The 22,697-nt window shown below is 43.6% G+C and overlaps 1 protein-coding gene across 1 annotated transcript; it reads right to left on the minus strand.

The window, feature by feature from the left end:
* Positions 1 to 1,844: 1,844 nt before the first annotated feature.
* On the minus strand, positions 1,845 to 21,809 carry SCTR (secretin receptor). Its single transcript, XM_058839549.1, has 12 exons — positions 21,610 to 21,809; positions 18,039 to 18,165; positions 13,794 to 13,904; positions 9,822 to 9,925; positions 9,429 to 9,526; positions 8,346 to 8,478; positions 7,380 to 7,533; positions 7,230 to 7,290; positions 6,624 to 6,693; positions 3,670 to 3,993; positions 3,463 to 3,504; positions 1,845 to 2,419 (listed from the first exon to the last, which is right to left on the minus strand). The coding sequence occupies exons 1-12, from the start codon at positions 21,685 to 21,687 to the stop codon at positions 2,243 to 2,245; spliced, it is 1,479 nt and encodes a 492-aa protein (XP_058695532.1). The 5' UTR covers positions 21,688 to 21,809; the 3' UTR covers positions 1,845 to 2,242.
* Positions 21,810 to 22,697: the final 888 nt, after the last annotated feature.

Here is a 22,697-nt window from a genome sequence, read left to right on the forward strand (position 1 = left end):
ACTAGTGGTTTTAAATATAAAAACCAGCAACATTCTTTTTTCTGGGGCATGTGGCATGCCCCTGCACAGATAGGTATTATGCTCAGCCTGGACTCCTCCCAATGTTGTGCTGGTCCTAACTATGCACTGCAGGACTGTGCTATTACACTGGCTCGTGTGAGAGCCAATAATTGCATCAGATCTAATTAATTACATGTTACTGTGTCTCTGAATCTGTATTTCTTCATTTATGCTGGAAGGAGGCACTTGCATTTAAAACAAACAGCTGCTTTGGCTTGAAGGATGAATGTTTAATTCTCAGAGAGGGAACATACAAGTTGTTTCAGCCTTCCTGGTCTCATAGGCCAGAGAGAAAATTAGGGTTACATTTTTTCAGAAGTTATCTGACTTGCTAAATGCACTGGGACAGTGACTCCCCCAAGAAGTTCAGAGGCTCTGCTTGGGTGAGTCAGCAAAAAGTGAGATTCCAGCCTTCACAGAGGGGCTTTCACTTCTCCTTTGGTCATGGGACTGATCCTGCTTCTGTTCTCCCTTATGCTTGTTTCAGCTGATTTTTAAAGGACAAAACCATCTTGAAACCTTGCTATTTCCGAAAATATAAATTTAAAGTAATTCCTTGACACATGTGCCAGTTTACATCATCTCATTATTTTTTTCCTGGTCATAAGGAGGTTCAGTTCTCCTACTGCTGGGTGACCTGCATGAGCCAAGAAAGCTGGAGCAACCACGAAGTTCTCTCTGCTGCTGAGTGCCCTTCCTCTCCTGGCTGCCCTCTGTGTGCTGCTGCCTGCAGCACCTGCTGCACCAGTGAGGGTGTGGGATAACTGTCAGCACTGCCAGTGGGAAAAAAATACTATTTTCCTGAATCTCAGAGTTTCAAACAGAGCTAACAGCACTCAAAAACCTGCTTTGGTACAGGTAATTTAAGCTTGAATACATCCTTTGAACTCTGCATGTTTGTCTCCTGATAAAATGGTAGAAGCCTACCATTTAGGCATTTGGTGTGATTAAAAGCTCGTTGGAGCAGTTTTGGCAGAGGGGGTTGGGGAATGCTGCTCAAGCAGCATTTGACATACCATGCATGTTTTGCCAATGTCCTGTAGGTGATCCTGGAGGAGGGAGAACTGATAAACACCATTTGCTTTTGGTTCAATCATCTTTGCCCTTGAAGAAACCCAGCCAAAAATCACCCCAACTAGGGAAATGTGGATACAAAATCAAGTAGGAAATTTGATTTCCTTTATCAGATGAATTGTTTTATCCCTTTTCTGTTCAAAACAGGGAAATTTACTTAGTAATGTCCTGAAGAGCATAAAGCTGTGATAGATACTTTTTGACAGCATATTACAGTGCACAGCCTTGCAGATTTCAGTACACTGAGGGACTGTAGACTCTAAAGAGACTTTTGGTAGCCACTATGATATTGTTTTTCACTAGATAGATTCGGCTGTTCAGTTCAATTGAGCTTTTGATGTCTCAAGAGCTTTCATTTCTTCACTTCAAATACAATCTGGTCAAGTCTCAGAGGTACAGACACAATAGGGATGAGCTATCTTGTTGAAGTTTTTTTGGTCACTGTTGGAATATATTGTAATAGCTTTTTTACCATTTAAAAATGACACAAATATCCAAATTGGACGACCCTTGTTTCCAAGGTCTCCACTGTTAAAAGAGGCAAAGGCAAAAACCTGTCTGAACCTGCCACTGTCACTGGAGCAATGGATATGCAGTCAGAGAGGAAATTTGAGCTCAGCTGTGCCTTATGTTCTCAGTGTCCATCACCCATCACCACAACAGAAAGGCTTTGAACTTAGAGAAATGCTAGGCATTAATTTATTTTGCATTTCAAACCCATGGAGGATGGCACATAACCTTCATCATATAAAATTCAATATACTCCCAGCTTCTGCAGCAGAAGAAAGGGCGAACATCAGAAAATCACCAGCCTGACTTAGCCTGGAACATGTTGGAGAGCCACATGGAAAATGGAAGGTCACATTTAAGGTAGAACTAACAGCAGGTGTGGAAAGAAACACAAATTACTGTGGCCAGAAACTCAAGGAAGAGCATAATATTTTGGCCCATTTTGCTTTGCAAAATAACCACGGTGCTGCACAGGATATACACAGATGTGCTCCAAGAAACATTGATCTACAGCCAAGTCCTGCTCTGGATATGGACACAAGACTCCCAGCTCAGTCCATGTGTATCTGAGCGTGGAGGTACCTTCAGGTGCACAGGGTTAAAGCACACTTGACCTTTGGAGGGTTCCTCTCCTGTGCTCTGCTGGGCTGGACCTCACCATGTGCATCTCTTGAGTGAAGCCACTTCCTCCATTACTCGCTGAGCTGCTGAGGTGCTGACGCCAGTGTTTGCTTAAATGCCACTGCCTCCATTTTCTCTGAACTTCCAGCTGAACCTAGGTAGAAATACTTAGTTCAGCTAGTTTATGTTGGTCACAAAATACTCAGTTCAGCTAGTTTATCTTGGAACCCTGCACTGCAGAGAGCAGTGTAACAGGAAAATGAGAGCAGGAAACCTTTGCCAAGGTTTGGGCTTATTTATTTAAATCCCAGTTGAAAGGGTTAAGGCAGGGCCTGTTTCTTGACACTTCCAGTGATACTGTTGTTGCAGCCACACAACTTTCTATTTAATTGCAGGTGAAACTGTTCACAGAATCTAGCTGGCCTTAGGAAGTGTTTGGGTTAGATTTTTCCAGAATTTTAATTTTAGATCTAAAACCAGGACATTTTGTCACTCTAAGGTACAAAATAGAAAAAAAAAAGGCAGATTTTCTTTTCAAAACCATTTTTCTGAACCCTGTTGAAAGATCAGTCAGAGCATTTCAAAACCCTCCTTCATTTCAAAGTGACTTTTTCTTAGGCACTGGTTTTGCTCTTTTTTTCCCTTCCAATTAGCTCTAGATTTTCCAGGTTTTTATGTTTCCCCCCAACCTCTACCAGCAGCAGCATTTCAGAGTGGAAGTTCTCTCCCAGAAGCCTGGGAGTTGTCATGCAACTACAAAGGTAACGGTCCCTCTACCAAAAGCTTTACCTTATAAGAATCCTAAGAAACTCGGGCTGGGTGTAGCTTTTGATAGATTCCCTCCTAAGGATTGAGTAAATAAAACAGCCATGGATGGGATGGCAGATAATGGTACCAAACGTCAGAACCAGGTGTCTGTCAGTGTGACTGTGTGAGGGATGGTGCTCCCACCCTCAGTTCCCAGACAGTAATAATGTTATCTGATTTATGAAAGGGTTGCAGTAGTTGAGAGGTGAAATTTGCATCTGGCATACAATTAGCTAGGCTTGCCAGGTCTAGGAAGAATTTCACGAGTAATTTTAGGTAGCTGGGAAGAAAACCCTCAGACAAGACTTGTAATTTACTGGAGGATGTATCCCACTGAATAATGAGGCATGCTTCAGCAATAAAAAAGGGTGTTATACACACAAAACTCACCTCACCATTAAGAAAACAATAAAGTACAGCCACAACAAAGCCCTAAAAGATAAAAGAATTGTGGTCACAGGACTGCAGTGAATGAGGATGAGGCATCTCAAGGGAAATCAGACAGCTTGGATTGCCATTGGAAATTCAAGTCTGTTGCAGTTATATGTTCTAACTCTTTTTCTTATTTTAAAGAAAAAATAACTTGTCAAATATTACCTGGAATGATCCAAGAGCCAATTCAAAAAACAGCTGAATTTCCATTGTGCCGCTGCTGGCATCCTCAGGGAAAAAAGCAAAGATGATATAGTGGACCCCAAAGAGAGGGATGAGGAGGAGTGTTGACTTTGCAAGTCTCCTGAGAATGAAAACAGAAAGAAAAGCTGGTGTAGAAGGAGCAAGAAATGCTCGTGTGGCCTTGAATGTCTCATAAAGGATGTAAAGGACATACTTGTATTGGTTGAAATCACTGCTCCGTTTTTTGGGGGAGCTGAGCTTCCTCATCAGGATTCTTAAAATGTTGACGAACAGAATGAAATTAATCTGAAAAAACAAACAAACACAGTAGGAATGCAAAAACAACCCACCAAGCAAGAAACCCAGTATCCACTTATGTAAATGGCAGGTATCAGCAGAGCCACTTTGGAGGGTTTGGACCAAGAAGAAAGAGTAGAGGGTTTGGGGCTGGCCTGCCTGTGTTCATGTTGCCATCCCAGTCTCTGTTCCTGCTTCTCCAGCCTACTTGGCCACCCTGGGCTTGGATCCTGGCTGTCTTCCCTGCTGGCTTGCTACAGCTTTAGTTATGGAGATGGTCTGGGCTTGTTACCCAGGCAAATCACCAAAGGGCAGGAAAGCAGGAGCATCGGTTGTGTCCCGTCTGGCTGTGGGGTTCTGACAGCCTCTGCACAGTCTGGCCTCACTTTGGATGCCAGTAAAGGGGCAGCACTGGAGCTATCACTTGCTAACTGGGACTACAAGTGCTCTTTGTTCCCTGCCAAAAACACTCCGTGTGGTTTGGGATCACGAGGCAAAGCAGTTAAAAGCTGGGAGAGAAGACAGTCGACACTGAAGTTCTTCCTTTTGCATTTTCCCCCTCTCGAAGGGTGGATATCAGATAAAAATGCTGATCTGCTCAGTTTGGGTGCAGATGAGGCAATAGCAGTTTCTGCTCGTTTGACCCTCAGGCAAAGAGTGGGAGTTGCAGGGGAGGTAGAGCCGCCTGAGCGTGTCTGTCTGTCTGTCTGTCCCGCAGCCAGCGCCTCGCACCCCGTGGGGAGCGACCTCGGGCTGATCTGCCCTTGGCTTGCACAGCCTGCAGAGCTGTACCCCCTGTGCAACACCCTGCACCGGGGCAGGTCCTTAACCCTTCCCTGAGCCGGGAAACATCGCGGCAGAGGAGCATCCTCCTCGTGGTGGGCTGTGCGTGCCTGTGGGCATCCGAGCAGGGCTCTGGGGTGGTGGGTCTGAGTTCTTTAAAGTTACTGGATGGAAAGGGAGCAGCTGTGGCTGCTGAGGGAGTCTGGAAAGGGCTGGAAGTTTGGGGAAGCCAGGGAGGGAGAAGGAAGAGTAGAGCTGGGAGGAACTATAGGTGGAGAGCATAAAGGAAAGAAATACTTCAGGGGTGGTAGGGAGCAAAGGAGGTTCTAGTCTGGGTATTCTGAGATTTTTAACCCATTAGGTCAGGGAAGAGCCGTGTAGGCTGAGCAGGGCTGATAAAAGCCCCAGGGGAAGGGGGAGCGGCGGGATTCCTGCCCGGAGGAATTGCCCGCGGGCAGCGCAGGAATGAGCGAGAGCCTGGGAGCACAAAGGTGTTTATCGGTGCTGATTTTCTGCCCTTTGAACTGCTGAAGGCTGTGAGGAATACAGAGATAAGACCTGAATTCTTAAGATCTGGCTGTTTGTTTGGTTATGGGCTTGAGTAAAGCCTCTTCTGGGGGAAACCTGCAGTCATGCAGGCGGCTTCTGCCTTCAGTAGCTAAACGAGGCAGGATCAGCATTCTGAGGACACTTGGAAGGCGATAGCGGGTGGGGGCGGCCAAAAGATAAACTAAGATTGTGCTTTTTGTCTTGCAGAATGCCTGGTTCTTGTTGGCTTTTATATATTGCTGAGTGGCTCTTGGCATGAGGGTTGTTTCACTAATCAAAATAAATGCCATGGCCTTGTTAAATTGATCCCAAATCACTTGTGCGGTCTGCTGCTTGTCTTGTGGGCATGCAGGATTGCTCACTGGTCAATAGGAGTAGAACTTTAACCCACCATCTCTGCTGTCTGGGTTTCCGAGAAGTGCGCAAGTGTTGCAGTTTGTGTTTTGCAAGTAAAATGTTTCTTACTGGAAGCCTGAAAACCTCAACCAGCCCTTGGGGTCTCACTAGGAATGTCAGCAGGTTACTCGAGAGTAACCAGCAGTTCACATTTCTGGTCTAGGGTTTCAGACAGGTCATTGCAGCATGGTCTGACCCAGAGCATCTTCATCGGGCAGAGCAACAATCCTGACACCAGCTCCAGCCCCCTGGTACCTAAGGCTCTGAAGGAGAGTACCAGCAAATGCTCAAAACACAGGTGTTGAGTATTATACACACCAAACTGCTCTTGTCATCACTACTGCCTTGCACTGGGCAAGCTTATACTGAGTTTCAACGCCTGTGCCTTAATTCACTGGGCAGTGCCTCAGTGCTGCCCACTAATATGTGGTGCAAGCAGCCTGTGAGATGTTTTCATTCCTGAAAACAAAAGCCAGTGGTCATGTAAGGCAAGTTGGTTTTGGCTTTGCTGAGAGAAGCATTGACCAGCAGACACAAAAGTAATTGTACTGAAATGTACAGCCACTCGTTTCTCCTCTGGAGCTTTCCTTGAAACAGTCCAAAACAAGCTTCCACAAAACAGCCAAGTTCATGTGAAATCAACAGGATGTGGAAACCTGATCTTCTTCAGGCTCTTGCTTCTTGGGAGGACACTCTAGCTTTCTCTGTGAACTTAGCTTTGGGGCATTAGTTACTGTCTAAGTCCTGCTGAGCAGAAGTTGCTTAAGCAATAACTCATGGGTCACACCAGTTCAGACACATGCCTAAGATCAGTTCATTAACACACTTCTAAGGCATGTTGAGTAGATGAGTTCTGACTTCACAGTATTTAAAAATACAGTTTGAATCTGCTTGTCCCAGAAAAGACTTACAAAAATAGACAAAACTATGGGGCCTCTAATGATCCACCAGGTATTGGCATCAGCGTTAATGTCCCAACACCTGTAAAAATAGAAGAGAAGGTGCAGTCAGTTATCAAAACATTGGTATCTTTTCAAGCAGGTTTAGTCTGTTTTGCACCTTATTCTCTCATTCTCTTCTCTACAAAACTAATTTCCTGTTCTCACTGAGTGGTACGTGTCTGACAGAAAACTGCCCAGCTGCACTGGACAGAAATAGGTCCTTCCCTTAAAGTAGGGGAACAATGTTCAAAATTTTGAAAGGAAGAAGAGAAAGAAACAAAATTTCACCGTTCAGAAAATTAAATACTGATGCTGAAAACATTGTGGTCTGAATTCATACCTGAAGGCTACTTCCTACCCTTGAAAATGTTCAAATGGAATTGGAAGCTTTTTCTTGTATTGCTCAGCTGTACCTCTACTCTACCCACGCTAGGATTCAGGCTCCCACCACAGCAGGATGTTGATTGATTTACTTGCTTCCAGCAATTAGAAATGAGCAGGACCCCATGGAACAGCCTGCACAGGGGCTGCATTCTCCCCCTGGCATGCCAGCTTCCTCCACTCCATACCACTTACCCAATATTTTCATGGAGTTGCCTAGCAGTCGCCCATGCAGCCACAAACACTGTTGGGGCACCTGCAATTGGAATAATCAGTTACTGCTTCACAAGTCCATCCCAAAGGCAGACAAAACCCAGTTATTCTCACTGAAAGGAGAACCAGTACCCCATCCCAGGGCGATGAACCACCAGAGGAACTTCCTTTCCGAGAAGAAAGAAATCACCAGGAGAGTGTGGAGGTACAGCCCTTCCACCAGAAGCCAGCTGTAGTTAGACATGATGCAATACTGAAAGAAGACCATGGTGAGCTTACAGCCAGCCTGAGGAAAGAGAGGATAATTAGCTCCTGCCTGGGTTTGTGCCTACCTTCTAACAGAGAGAGCAAGCTGTAAATTAATCTTGGCAAATAGAGATTTTATAGCAATTAGGGGACTAAATGGGTGTCCTCGAGACAGGGGTTCACATGACAAGAAAGCAGAGCTGGCACTCCTAAATGCATTAATCAATTGCCTCACTAGAAGAGCTGAATGTGTCATGGACACTTGGATTCAGGTTACTGTCTCAGAGGAATTTCACTGTTATTACCTTCTTAGTACCAGTAACACTAATATCACCTTAGAGAAGCACGTGAATATATCGTCAATACTTTTTTTCCCAAGAAAAGCAGTTGATAAAGACAAACTAAAATGTTCTCAAAATGTTATTTTTTGCCACAAAAATCCAGCAAATCCAGTAGGTTAAAACAACACAAAACAAGCCTATTTTTGTTTCTCTCCCTAATTCTTATCTTTTAGTTTTATAGCATTGACCACCATTTCCAGTGTTGCTCACCCCTCCTCACACCCAAATTTTCAAAATAGTTTGCTGCCAATAAAAAGAAAAAGCCTAAAACATTTCAAAATTTGGGAGGTCCCAGACTCTCTGAGTGCAAGCCCTTATCTTACTATCAGGTCCCACACTGCAGTGTAAGTCAGCAATATTTAATGTGTTCTCAGAGAAGGGGCAGAGCATACCTCTCTTCTCCCATAACCCCTCATGATGAATATAAAGCTGGGATGGGGATTTCCTTCCCTATACACTAAATTGTGCTGGGAAATTGAGGGGTGAAGCAAGCTGGTGAGCTGAGGGTTACCGTGTATGCCCCACAGTAATTTGTGTCTTCAGAGGAAAACAAGACAGCATCCTTGATGAAGTTGGATGAGGCTCGCAAAATGAACGATGTGAAGAGATGCATGTGGATGTAGTTCCTTGTGCAGCGAAGTCTTCTGCAAAAAAAAAAGAGAGAGATCCAATGAAGTGACATTCCTCACCAATGTAAGGAGCCTGTGGCTGTAAACAGCAGGTTTCAATCCTTAGTAGTGATAAACTGACAAATGAAGAAAAGTGTTGTTCTGTCTGTGAAAGGAAGAGTAATACATCTCCCAAGAGGGATATCCTAGAGAAAACCTTAAAAAGCTACAGTCATATCTACTCCACTTGGGTACTAAAACAAGCTGAACGTTGCCAGGAAAATTCTGATTTCATGCCAATATGCTTGTTCTAGCATCCCTCCCTCTTTTCTGGAATAACATGAACCCAAGGTGTTTATTCACACCTGGATGAATCTATTTATTCTGCCAGCACAGTGCACTTGTGCCTGCAGTGTTTTCTGTATTAAATCTCCACATAGTCTGTGTCCAGAGGCTGTGCAGCCTGAATATAAATTTGCAAAGTAGTTTGGTTTCCTTTTGCCCAGAGGTGCCGCCCTGACATTTACTGTAAGGGAAATTAATTTCACTGAATAAGCAGCACAGTACAAATTCCAGGTTACAGGCATGAGTGAAGATAAGCTGAATGTCAGATTGCTAATAGAAATCTGGAACACCTTGCCAGAAGTCAGTGCAGTGGCACTTAGAGCAAAGTTTTAGCCACAGTCCCAACTGGGGAAAAGAGCACCAGGGGGAAAGACTCTGCCCAAGGGACACTGAAATAATGGGAAGATATCAGCAGGGAGTTGGTGCAAATGCCATTTGCAACATGCATCCAGCTGTGATTTGGAAAGAAAAGGAGAGCACAATATAATGAGCAGCCCTGAAATTTTGTCATGTCAAATTCTGTGAAGGTTTTCAGATATACTTCAATTTTAAGTTTGCCCAGAAAGTCAATAGAAGGATTTTTGTCAGCTGAGATGACCAGAAATCCTGGCCAAAGACAAACCAGAGATGCTTCTCCTCACCTGAAGGAGGCCAGGACCACTAAGGCTATCATCAGCGTCACAAGGGAGGTGCAGTAGCCAATGGTGTACATGATCTTCAGGGTCATGAAATAGGAACGCTGCAGGGGAACATATAATCACATCTTTACCTTGCCCTGCCTAGTAGAGATCAGCCCACACCAAAAGAAGGATCCCTCCTCCTATTTAATGAATAAATTTTCTTGTAAAATCAGCTACTGAAATTTCACCCTGAGCAACAATTTCCAATCACTTGCAGGAAGTATTCATGCTGAAAACCGCCAATAGCAATAGCCCCACCTGGGTTAAATCACAACATCAATCAGTCTCTCCTAAAAGTGTTTCTCCCCTGGGCCCCAGAGCAGCAGAGCTGTGGTCATGGGCACTCAGACTCACTCTGGCCTCGTTGGTTGTGTCGTTGACATTGTAGCCACAAGCAATATCAGGTCTTGGGTAGGGGTCTGACCAGCCCTCACTTGTGCAGTTTCGGTACACAAAACCTGTGCGATAACAATAAAAAAAGACAGAATGGGCATGACCATTTCCAGCTGTATCTTTGTCCTCGGGGTTCAGTCACTATGTAGGGTTGCTCCAGGAGCCAGGAGATTATGTTGCCCCAGGCAGTGCACTCTGCATAGCTGGAGGCGAAATGCAGCTGAGCTGATTCTGTTGATACTTGCCCAGTGTACTTGTGTGGGTCATAATATTATTTACCCTCTCAGGGATGACTGTGATGGATGTGTTTTTATTAATTGCAACATAAATAATACTGCTCAGTACATCTGGTGTTTCTTGGCCACTATTCCAAGATCAGCAAACACATGACTTGTTCAATCACAGATTCAAACTCCATGCAAACCTGATACTCTGCTGAATGCTTCCACCTCCTTACTGTGGTTTGTCATGCTCCAAATAGAACACAAAACTGTAGATGGTCACAGATTCTCAGTAAGATTTAAATGAATACTAAAAGTCTTTTTCCCACACTGGGCATTATTTTACACTGTTGACTTCCTTGCTTGCTTGCAAATTAAAGGTTAGGAAGAAATTCCCCTCACTTAAGCTCAACTTCTGGAAAGCTGAGTACTGGAGTCCAACTGTGTCCCTTGTGGCTGTCTTCGGAGAAAAATAGGCATTTGCAGAATTCAGCTCATTTTTCGGATTGGTATCCACAGAGGGCAGTTTGTCTGACCCTCTTCTGCTGGGATGTCTGACTTTTAGACTCCTAATGCTGAGTGAGATGAACGCCCAGCAAGTTGCATATGGCTGAGTGGGATAGTTTTGAACTTGTCCATATTAATGTTTGGTCCCAAAGTGGAAGTGGGAGGTCCTGCCCAACACCACTTACAATGTCACTGGAAGAAAGTGGCCCTAGCAGGCATGTGTATTATGTGCTGAAGAAAAACTTCTACAAAGAAGTAAAAACACTGTCCACTGTCCTAATCACATTGATCTGTATGGTAAGAATCATACTTTAGAAACATGGGGTGAAATCCTGTCTTTGGTCCAGTGATGGCAATGCTAGCAGGTATTTAAAGGGGACATGAAACCAGCAGTCCTTCTTTGTACAAGCCTTGCCAGAGGGCACCATAAAAGTCCATTTTTTCCCCACACATTTAGCCATTAGGACTTTAGGGTGTCTGGCTCTTGAAAAACATCCCTGCAGCACAGAGGGAACTGACGGAGATGCATATGCAGCAGTGTTTGGCAATGGTTTATCCTCTTTGGAGCCCTGCTTGAATTGTCAGGACAGAGTCAGGGCTTCTGCTACCTCTGGGCTAATGCTGGTGACCTGACAGCATGCCTGCACTTGATTTGAACTCACCTTTGTAAACCTGCAAGGCACAGCAAACATGCTTAGAACCCTGAGTGGGAAGAGCTCTGGGTGTGTCATTATCAGACTATTATTCTGATGCTTTTTTGAACATCTTGTTCCAGCTTAGCATCTTTGAAAGGGCCAGGCTTGCTTTATAAGCCAGGTTTTTTATGTTTGAAAAGAAACATAAGTTTTCTATGCAGGCAAGAAACAGCTCTCTCAAAAGGTTCTCCCCAACTTGTCTTGGCACCCAGCAAGGGGATGGTGTGGTGGCAGATTCTCTACTTCAGTGTCAACTATTAAGACACACTTACTTAACTCGGAGCAAAGCACTGTGCTTGTAAACATGCCTGTGACTGTTTTGTGCTCGAGGCTGTCAAAGCAGATCAGACACAAAGAGGTGGAGCTCTGTGTTGGTGTTGCTATATGCAAAGCACAGGAGATTATGCCAGGAACATCATGTGGATGGACACCAGGAAAATTTTAACAGGGCTTCTTGGTTATGGGTGACACACACACTGGGGAAACTGCAGCATGCTCCACTCAAAGCAGACTGGGGATCTGCAGTCTGTCTAAGGATTTGGCTTAGTGTTGTTTACTGGTACTTTAGAATTGCCTAGGCAAGAAGGAACTCTGGCTAAAGGAGCTCTGGTTGTGGAACTGAGGCCATCTGATGTGGCCTTTGCCTCTGAATCCTCAAGACTGTCACACCTTCCTTCACTCCATGCCTGAGACACCATGGTCAGTTCTATTACTTGGTTCCAGATAATTTTGTTTCTTTGGTCTGCTATGTAGAAAGGGACCAGACAGGCTGGGCTGCAAATGCAAGTCTAGATGTGAGCACAGAGACCAGGGTTTGGGCAGAGCTCAGAGCCATCCACATGGTTTAACATATGGGCCTTTGGCATTTGTGGCTGCCCATCTGCTTTGTAAGTGGTGAGGAGAGAACCTTTGCTTTTCCTTTGAAGCAAGCAGATCTTTGTTTTTCTTTTTCAAAATTGTTTCAAACAGGGCAATGACTGTAGCAATAAATAAACTGAGAAGTCACAAGCCAACCACAGTATAAAATCAAAGAAGGTGGCCATGTGAATAAGGTTAAACTATTGCTGACTTTGACCCAAAATGCCAGATGCAGAGACTGAAATTATATGCTTGTGACGATGGACCAGGTCTTGGGGATCTGTTTTGAACACTGTCACTCTGATTATTGTTTATCAGTTTCTTGATAAGGAGGGCAACTAAAGTTTAAGCTGACTACCTCCAAGATAAGGCAGTAAACATCTGAGATGTAATTATGACCTTTGGATGTACAAATTCCTGTTTTCTTCCCCGGTGAGAAGGCCAGAGGTAGGGAGCAGTTCCCTCTAGTGGCTGTACCAGCAGGGATTTCAGTTACTGCATTTAAGGGCCGGGATCACTCTGCTGAAGATGTAGATGCCAGACGGATGGTTTCCCCAGCGATCTATGCCTTTGTGTAGTTTATCCTTTGGCTTTAAATCAGATTTAAGGGCTCAAAGGGCAGATAATGTTCGTGTGTACAGAAAGTAGCAAGGTTTCTATTTTAATCTGAGTGGCTCGTGTCTGATTTCATTTAAAGAGCAGTAAGTGCTTCTCCTCTGAGTTATGTAATCTTTATTAGACAATCTAATACTTTGTCTCCTGTTCCTCCCTTCATAAAATGAATCTGTCTGCTTTTCTGTAAGTACTGGACCTCATTAATCTGTGCCCTATAACTGAAAAATGCGAAACCCTCTTCTCATTTGAATCATTAACTCCCTAAAGAGAAATGCAAACACATTTCTTGGGCATTACTGGAAAGCAGAAATTAACAGAAAGCAGGCTTACTTAATAGCTCATGATTACTGTAGCCTTCTGGGAGTAAATTTCACTTCATTTCTAGCTTAGATATCCCAGAAAAAGGACAATAAGGATTGCTTGAGCTCACCTCTGTTTGAGTGAATTGTTTGGTGAGCCACGAAACCTGAATTTCCATGAGATTGTGCCACTTGTATGGATCCTGTCACAGGAAAGAGAGAAATCCCCATTGCAGATTTCCTCTTGATGAAGGCAAAAAAGGGGATATTTTCTGCCTGCCTAGCTGGATGTTTCGCCAAAATTCATGTGAACCTAATGCTGTGTGAAGTTTTGTCCCCATCAAGCTCCTCTGGGACCAGCCACTGTCTCTAGGAGTTATTAAAAGGAAAAGACAGAAGTAAACACAGAACCTGAGTGGAGAGAACTCTTTCCCTTAAGAAACCATGCTAAAAACGTATTTTTCAGGATAACATTTAATTCCTGCACTTTTTTACATCTGGCTAGAAAAAACAAACACTTAAAAGATCTTGCTACTTTAATTCCAGGCTTTTTTGTGTTCAGTTTGGTGTTGGAAACAGAGCTGCTAAGTAACTATTGTTCTTTAAAAGAAGGAGAGAAAAAAATTCAAGTTCAGACCTGAGCATGGCATCTTTGTAACTAAATAAAAAATAAAGTGTTTAATAAATAAGTGTTTAATAAAAAACACCTGGGCAAGAAAATCATCATTTTAGCATTACCTTTCTTCCCAGTCAGCATCTGGAAGAATTCAGGGCAGTGCGCATTGACAGTCTGTCCCACAGTGGATGAAGGCCAGCAGCTCATGTTATCCCACATTCCAGCACATCTGCCTGGGGGTGGGCAACAAGGAAATACCATACAGTAACATAACACCATGAAACTTCTTCCAACAATGAAACACTTGGACGTCTCCAAGCAGCACAAGACCATGCAACATGTCCCACGGACCAAGGCAGCTCCAGGAACAAAGATTCTCAGTGCTCTGAAAAGCAAGCTGGATGAGACAGAGCAACTCCTGCTGAGACCTGGATAGGACAGAGCAGGTCCTGATTGCTTCAAACCAGCCCCAGCAAGCTCCCAGACTTGTCCCATTCTTGTCATTGTTGCCACTGGTCTCTACTAGACACACAAATAGCAATTAGAGTAGTTCTGAACTTCACATCAGGCCTTTTACTACCTAACTGTTTGCTGGTAACTACTGAATGGCCCTGGAAAAATGAAGGAAATCACATGGAAATTTTTAAATTTATTTTCAGTCTTTCTAAAGCTTTCACTTTGAGTCGTCCTAATGCTTTCCTTACAAAGCATTTTTGTAAATAGAAAAACATGCGACTGTATGACCCTGCTTGAGCAGGGAGGTTGGACCAGATGATCCACTGGTCCCTTCCAGCCTCACCCGTTCTGTGATTCTGTGACTAGGAGTTTAAACAGCTTCAGGATGATACTTAAACCACAGATCACTTAAATCACAGACTGTTCTGAGTTGCAAGGGACCCACAAAAAGAGTACAACTCTAAAGTGAATGGCCCATTTGGGGATCACACCCACAACCTAGACATCATTATCACTGTGCTCTAACCAGCTGAGCTAATCTCATCATACTGGAGAAAGGATAGAGAGGAACAGTATCAATGTCTTCCTTTTATCACCGTAAATACCCTTTCACTGTGCTCAGGCTGTGGTGAAGTGAACAATGCCAACAAACTACTCACTGAGCTTGGCTGCCCAGACTTACCCATCTCTCTCAGTTAGGTGCAAGGGCTGCTTATTTTATGGATGGGCTTTGTCACGGTCCCCTCTCGCAGTCAGGGAGTCAAATCACCCTCAATTTGACTGGCAGGGCTGGTAGAGATGCATCAGGGAGCTCATCTGGTGGCCACTGGAGCAGAATATGATGGTGATCTCTACTTAAACATCTTGTTTAGGTGCTGCATGTTGCTATGGATTAATTTTGGCCTGAGGTTCAGAGTGTTAGTGGAGAAGACCTACATTTGATGCTCTTTGTACCAAAGAGAAACTGCAATCCTACCATTTCTTATTTTGCTCTTCTCCAGATACAGGTTGAAATCATTCAAACTCATTCCCTTTTGGCTCCACTCCCTGTCAATGGTTTTAGCACAGCCCTCTGAGATTTCTGCAACATAACAGGGGAAAGAAAGGCCACTGGGGCATGTCAGAACTACACTGTGCCTGCTGTATTCCAACGTGTGCTGTCTGCCCTGCATGCTCCCTGAAGGATGAGGGGAGGAAGTGCTGACCAAACACTCTCCTCAAACACTTCACGTTTTATAAGGCCAACCTCCATTAGCCTGACAAAAATATTTACATTTCTAGAAATGTATTGATTTCCTCCTGTGCAAGAGTCCTAGTGCCTGAAAGTACAGAGATGTTCACAGCCAGGGCAGCAACTCAGCCCTGATGTCCTTCCTGTGCCAAAGTTTATAAGTCTTGGAAAGGATTTACTTCAAAGCAAAAGTTTAAAGGCAAGCAAAACTTCACCTTGGGTGATATTTATGACTTAACTTCCCACATTGTTTGGTTTATCAAACCTTCATGCCAACACCATAGGCATAAAACCTCCAAATCAGACCAAATGCACAGAAAAACCTGGCAAAATTATGGTGTTGGGTGGTTTCCATCCAGGAAGAGAAAACAAAAATTAGCTGAGCTATTCCTCCTGCAGGTGGGCTTCTTGCCACTCGTCATGGATGAAAGCTGGTATCTCCCATCCCCAGCTAGATAAAGAGCCTCGGGGTGGAGACAAAGTACAGCAACACCTCCCTCACATGGCCCTGTGCCCTTTGGGATCTCCCTCAAGCAGCACTCAGAGTATTCTCCCAGCAGCAATACACAGCGTCACTATGATCAGGGGTTCCAGGTCTCCAGTAGCTTCCCCACCCTGCTCCTTGCTCCCAAGAGAATTTTCTTGTCTTCACTCATGCACAAAAAAGAGTGTAACTGTGTCTTGGGTTATGTTAATATTACACTGCTCCCTTTCCCAAGCTAATGTTATCATAAGGGCAGAGTCCCTTTTCCCTTTTACTGCAGGAGGATAAGAAACACTCTCTGCTCAGGTACCTGATTCCCCAGCAATGAACTTCTGTGTTTGTGCCATCTTCAGAGGAATGTGAGCACTGCAGCAGGGATGTCATGGTGGAAGCTTGTCCCCTGCTTTGTCCTTTCTCCTGCCTGTGCCAGTCAAAGCTTCTGGGGCAGGTGCAGGAAGGATGAGGTGTGGAAGCCACACCCTGTGAAGCTTTATTCCTCCCTGCATGACCCACCAAGGGTATGTACTGAATTCCTCAGCTTTGTTTCTTTCTTCCTCAAACTGAAAGCCTTGTATGGGATTTTCTCCACATGGACTTAAGGCATGCAGATACTTTAAAGGCTGGAGGTATTTTCAGATGTTCTATTTCCCAGAATAGAAGCATTACCCCCTAATTTACCAAGGTAACAAATCCCTCTTAGAGTTTGGTAGAATTTTAGGTAGAATTACCCCATTAAAAAATTCCAATAACAAAAGGCCTTGAGGGAATTTTAAGATGTGGATCCGGTTTAAAATTGGATTAAGTCTCTGCTGAGAAGCTGAGATAGAACAAGACTGTCTGTAAAATGGTATTGCCTGCTAATGCTAGTGTGGGTCCACACCTGCACGATCCTGTGGAGTTTTACTTGTCTGCATCTGTGGAGCTCTGGTGCAAGGCAACACAGAGCTGAACATTAGAGCCATCTCACAGGATCAAAGCAGAGAAAGAAATGGGCTGACAAACCACCCTCTACTGAAGGAAACAAACAATACTGATTTATTAATATCATCAAACTTCTTACATGCAATGAAATAGATCTGCCTTGTGGAGTACCTGGAAGCCTGCCATAAGGTATTTTGTCACTGCTACATAGCTGCAATGCCCTGAAGCTGTGCTCACACCCATCAGTCTGCAAGGGACAGGGATAAAACAGTGACAGAGAAAAATGCAAGGCATCCTAAGAAATCAGGCAATAGATCTTCCCTCTGAGTTCTGCCCTTTGGCTGGGACACAGTGGACTGTTCTGTGTCTCCAACACTCTGTTAGAGGGGAAAATTTTGAAACCAAGAACACACCTTAACTCTAGCTCCACAGGGTTGCCTGTCTGTGGCCAGGAGAGCCTGCACACAGCACATCTTATGGGAGCTCCTTCTCATGCTGGTGAGAACCTTGCCCATGTTATGGCCCACAGAAATGACCCAGAATCAGTTCAGTCTGCGAGATGCTGTGAGTGACACAACCCCATCCTTAGTGGTGATGGCTGGTGACACACAAAAAAATAGTCACATTGCTGCCTACTCCCAATGTTCTGAGATGCTGACCCAGCAGCTGCCCAGGAGACCTAACACACAGTTCACATAATAATCTCTTGCACATGACCCCAGTTGCTCAGCTGTGAAAGTGAAACTGTCTACATGATGAGGACTCAGTACCACAACTTTCCCAGGCCAAAAAACTCTTTTATATGATGATAAATCCTCACTGAAATTCAAGAACTCTGTTAGGTGACAGTAACTTGGAACAAGGAGGAAGCAATGAGAACCTTCAAGCCATGGGATTTAAATGTTGGCTGCTGGTCTTCATTGATTTTTAAGGTAAATAGTTAAGTAAATTTACACTTGCTGGGGTGACTTTAAATTATCCTTGTCCAAGAAGGGTTGCAATTTGCAAAATTTTGTTGCTGGCGTGTTCTCCAGTTGTGAGGATTACAGTCAAGCAACTGGGTTAGAATGTTCCCACAACTCTTCCTGTCACAGTAAGGTCAAAGTCCCACTCTCAAAGCCTTGTAACAGATCTTACCCATTTTTTTTCTCCTAAAGGAGAGATGTATACTAAGTGCATACCTCCTATGGGAACAGATACTGGGGTATCTGAGTTTGAGGAACCCAGTTCATGTGAGAGCAGCTTTTATCATGTGCGTTTGTTCAGTCTTTTTACCTGAGCTCAGGAGCAGATCATTTTCAGTTGTTCTGTTCCTTGCCTCCAGGGAAAGAGTCTCCACACACTTTTCCTCCTCCCTTTTCAGGACTCCCAGAAGGTCACAGACAGGTGGAATAGCTTCGATCTACAAATTTTAAAAGCAGTGGAATCACTTTTCATCTTAAAACATATAAAATCTCAACAGAATCTACCCTTTTTATGCTCATATTACCCATGGAAGTCTATCACTTGATTGTGGGCAATATTTCCTTGAAATACAGACAGTTTTCCCAGTTAAGTCTGCATTTTTGTAGTAGCAGCTGGCAAGCACAGACTGAGTTTATGTCTTCTCCCTTTTGCTGACATTACTGACGTTGAGAAAAATGTGTTATTCCGCTAAATTAAGTACATGAACAGGATGCTCCTCCAAAAGACTGCAGAAACATCCAGAACACTGCTGGAGTCTCCTAGAGTAACAGAGAATTAATCACTCACCCATGGCAGTGTTAAACCATACACCTGGCAGGTCATTTTCCTAGGCACAAGTGGTCCAAATATGCCCACTGGTTGCAGGCCACCTAAGCCTGTTTCCCTGCTACCATCTGGTAACTGCAGGAGCCCACCTGAATGCAGAATCTCACCCAAATTTATGTGAGAAGATAGATGGTAATTTTCCCTGAGGTCATTTTCTCATCTTTCCAGCCTCCTTTCTCATAAAACCATGTAGAAATGTTAGTGTTCACTCAATCCTGACATAGCAATTAAATGTGTGTTTATGTTTTATGCAGCTGGACCAAAATAAGTGAAAAAACCAAACAGCTACAGACCATTAAAATGACAAGTATTGAAAATCATTGCACAATTATTTGCAGGACAAGGTCTTAACAGATACATCATTCAGGAAAAAAAAGTACTTTTACCCTTTCTGTTATTTTACCAGTGTCTATTTTTTCTGACACAAGAGACCTGAATATAAGTGGATGCCCATTATAATGTATTAGAAAATTTCTCTCTAATGGATAAACCCAAAATCTCTATAAATTCTCACAATGGAAATTTTATGTACATATATATAAATGCATATGTATCAATATACATAATGAAGAGATTAAAAGTCAGTCATCAGGCTCTATTAGTTGAAAAGTATCAGACAGAATTTATTTACGTTCTTTGTTCAAGAAAGTTAACCCATCACATTACTGCTCAACCTAATAAATCTTGTAGCATTGCTGATCACTTTCATATTAGATTTGGGAGAAAGAACAATCCCTGAAAACCTTGTAATGAGAACTATTAGTTTTCTACAATTAAATTTTAGCATATCAGACATTAGAGACCATATTCCCACTGTTTTGGCTGGAAATTTTTTGAGTATTCATCTAATTGGTCTGGTGTGTTCAACTTCAGCATCTTTCTCTCTTGTCTTTTGTGTGTCATGAAATAAATGAACTAGAAATAACCTATTTTTTCACAATGTAATGAATTTTCTGGAATCACACATGCAAAGACTTTATATGAAAGAAACTCTCTTCTGATGCCAGGATTTGAATGCTGAGCATTTGAAATGGCCAACATAACCAACCTGGTTTGTGTGAGGGTTTTTAAGAAGATACTGAACATATGTAAAAAGAAATGCTAGGAATCATGTCAACAATGATCTCAGGAACAGGGGAATACTCCATCTTAAAAAAAGCCTCTACATTGTGCGGGCTCTGTTTTCCTTTAAGAAATGTGGATCCTAAAAAAGTTTTAGTTTTAGAAAGATTTAAATTGTCTTATTTCTTTATGGCTAGAGTGAGGCCACACTTAGCACACCCAGTTGTGAAGATCACCCTGATGATCTGATACAGCATTGCTTTCTTATACTAAATGTGTTGTTCAAGCAGGAATACAGCATAGGTAGTGCCTTACAATTACTGTTTTACCCCACAAAGTGATGTCCACCTTATTCTTATAATCAGCTGGATACCACTTCCTGGTAATAGATGTGCAACTAACAAGAATTTAAGCCCAGGGAAAGCAGAGAGCTTCCAGGTGTAGGTTTAAAGACCTTGTTTTCCTCCAACATTGTCCCTGAGCCAATCTTTGCCAACACTGGCATCCGAGGGGGCAGGCTGGGTGTGAGCGCTAGGATGTTTGCGGAGTGATGTGAAATCCGTTTTCCCTGCCATGGCCGGATAACCCCACTCTGCTACCAGCTGTGCTCCATCTCACTCCTGTTTACCATCCACAAGTGGGAGCAAACAGCCTGCCCCTGCTGCTTGAGAACGAGCAGGAAAAGGGGCTCCTCTACGTGCGGTTTCTATGTCTCTTCCTAAACAGTTCCCTGAAACAGTTTTGATCTCCTTGACACTTCACCAGCTACTAAAAGGAAAATTAACTCTATCCCAGCTGAAACCAGGACAGAGAGAAAGACATCCTTATATTTTGTTTCAAGACAAGATACCAAATCCATTCTAAACAGAGATAACTGTGATAAATAGATTTCCAGAATAGGCAAAAATCTGTAATATTAATAGCAACAGCCAAGACAGCTTTTAAAGTGTGAAATGAATGGATCTAAGCATTATTCATAATTCACAGCCATTTCATTTTAAAATAAGTGGATTTAGTGTAATGAGAGGATTTAAGGAGCAAAAGATGCCTGGCAACATGAAAATAGGTATTTTGAAAGATTAGAAGAACCAATAGAAGGAGGTGCTCCTGGAGACACCCTGAGCAATGACATCTGTTTACAGAGTTCTTTAGGTAATACTGAGAATAAGAAACCAAAATTACAAGAAACGCATCACAGTCACTGTTTTTACTGCAGAAGATGATCAAAAGGCAAAATATTTGAAGATTGCATTCACTCTGCTATTAAAATGTCTAGGCAGAGCTCAGGTTTTCTCACAGTTGGAGCCAAATCCCCTGCTGGGACAAATAAATTGATTTTTCCATTTGTTGTAATGAAACAGTGATTTGATCCATTCCTAACTACTCACACCCAAGCTGGACACATTTCACCCCTTGTTTTATATGCATTCAAAATCTGAATAACCTGAGCAGCACCTGGAGATCACAGTACAGGTTCCACTCTCCTTTCTGACTGATCCAAGTGCCTGGAGCTCAGCAGTGACAATCTGCCTCATAAATCTCAGTAAAGTGATAAAACTTAAAAAAACAACCAAACCAAACTTTGCGGTGTAAATATCACTTCGCATTCCTTTAATCTGAGTCTAGGAAGGCACTGCTAGACATGGGCATTGCCCCTTAAGGGATTGATTGCTGCTGTAAATCAGTAAAGCTTCTCTGAATGGGGTCAAATCTTTCTTCGTTCATCACAGCACCTGCTGTGTTTGTCAAAGTGGGCTAGTAACACTGCTGTCTTTATAAAGGTGGGGAAACGGAGGCATCCAGCATCTAGTCATATGGCCACTGTCCATTTGTGTAGGAAGCAGCAGAAGCAAGTATAAAAATTTAAAATCCCAGGTTCTACACAGACCTTTCTAAACAGAGACACCACAACTTCATGGAATAGAGGTGCTCATAATTTCTCAGATAACATGTGATTCCATGCAAACAGGAATAAATAGATCTGAGCACCTACCGGGACAGCTGAAATCCAGAAGAGGATCACCCACATGTTCCACATAGTCAAACACTGTCTGTTTTCTTCATCTCTCATGCATCAGAGGTCAGCAAGCTGTTTGTATGCTCTCCAGCGTGGCTCCTAGCTCTTTTCACTTCATCCTTTTCCCTCCTTGCGTTTTTCCCTTCCCAGCTTTGACCATCCTTAGCCAATGTTTCTCTCCAGCTGCTGAGCTCTAGAGAGCATCAACAGCAACAGGACCCCCTCCTCCCATCCACCCTGCAAACTCTCCTCCTCCTTTGTAGAGGCGCCCTGTCCCAAGAATTACAGCACCTCTCGAGCATGTTCTTACTGTTGTCTGCCTTCCTTCCTGGCTATTATTCACTGTTATCGACGGGTGTCGCTGGGTAATGATCATTCCTCATGCTCCCACGATAAGGGACCAAGCATGACTCCCCTGTAAGATGTCAGCCCCACAGTGGCAAGGGCAATCAATCAAGGGGAAGTACTGCCCTGGAATAATTGCTCTGCTGAGAAGCCTGAGTTGGAGGAATGTAATTCAGGCTGTCTGCACTGCTTCTGCTCTCGACAGCTCTGCACATGTTTCCCACAGGGAGCACACATCCCTGAGAGCCAGAAATCAGGATGCTGGCAGATCTTGCTGCAGGTGATCCAGCTGCCTGCATGTCCCACCAAGCCCAGCTGAGCACAGCTGCCAGAGCCGAAGACAAGTCTGGGATAAACAGGGAATCTGCTCTTCCCTTCAAAAGAGGACTCCAAATACTCCCTAGACTTCATCATCTTATTCAGCATCTGAAGAAACAGCCAGTCTGCATTCCATCCCAATGCTGTAGGCTGCAACGCGTCATTGTATTTGGATCCTACTGGTACCTCATTTTTGGGATGTGAATTCGAGACATCCTGGGTTTCCCAAAGATCGTTCCTTGGCAGTCCCCTCACCTGTCACCAGAGCACTCTCTGTTGTTCTGGTTTTATTTCTGTGGCAAAATTATTGTGAAGGGGCTGTGTGTTTAGCTGGGTGTGTGCTCCCAGCTGCCGAGGCAGGCACTCCAGACCCTTGCTTTCACATTCACTTCTAGCACAAT

This window comes from Poecile atricapillus, chromosome 5 (genome assembly GCF_030490865.1).
Source record: "Poecile atricapillus isolate bPoeAtr1 chromosome 5, bPoeAtr1.hap1, whole genome shotgun sequence".
NCBI classification, from domain to species: Eukaryota; Metazoa; Chordata; class Aves; order Passeriformes; family Paridae; genus Poecile; species Poecile atricapillus.

What these genes read in the sequence shown, in the direction of transcription:
- SCTR (XM_058839549.1), bottom strand. Translation starts at nt 21,687, where the DNA reads ATGAGAGATGAAGAAAACAGACAGTGTTTGACTATGTGGAACATGTGG. An exon ending in TCTGGATTTCAGCTGTCCCG is followed by an intron (nt 18,166 to 21,609) that starts GTAGGTGCTCAG and finishes TAAAATTTGTAG; the next exon opens with ATCGAAGCTATTCCACCTGT. An exon ending in CAACTCCATGAAAATATTGG is followed by an intron (nt 6,694 to 7,229) that starts GTAAGTGGTATG and finishes CTATTTTTACAG; the next exon opens with GTGTTGGGACATTAACGCTG.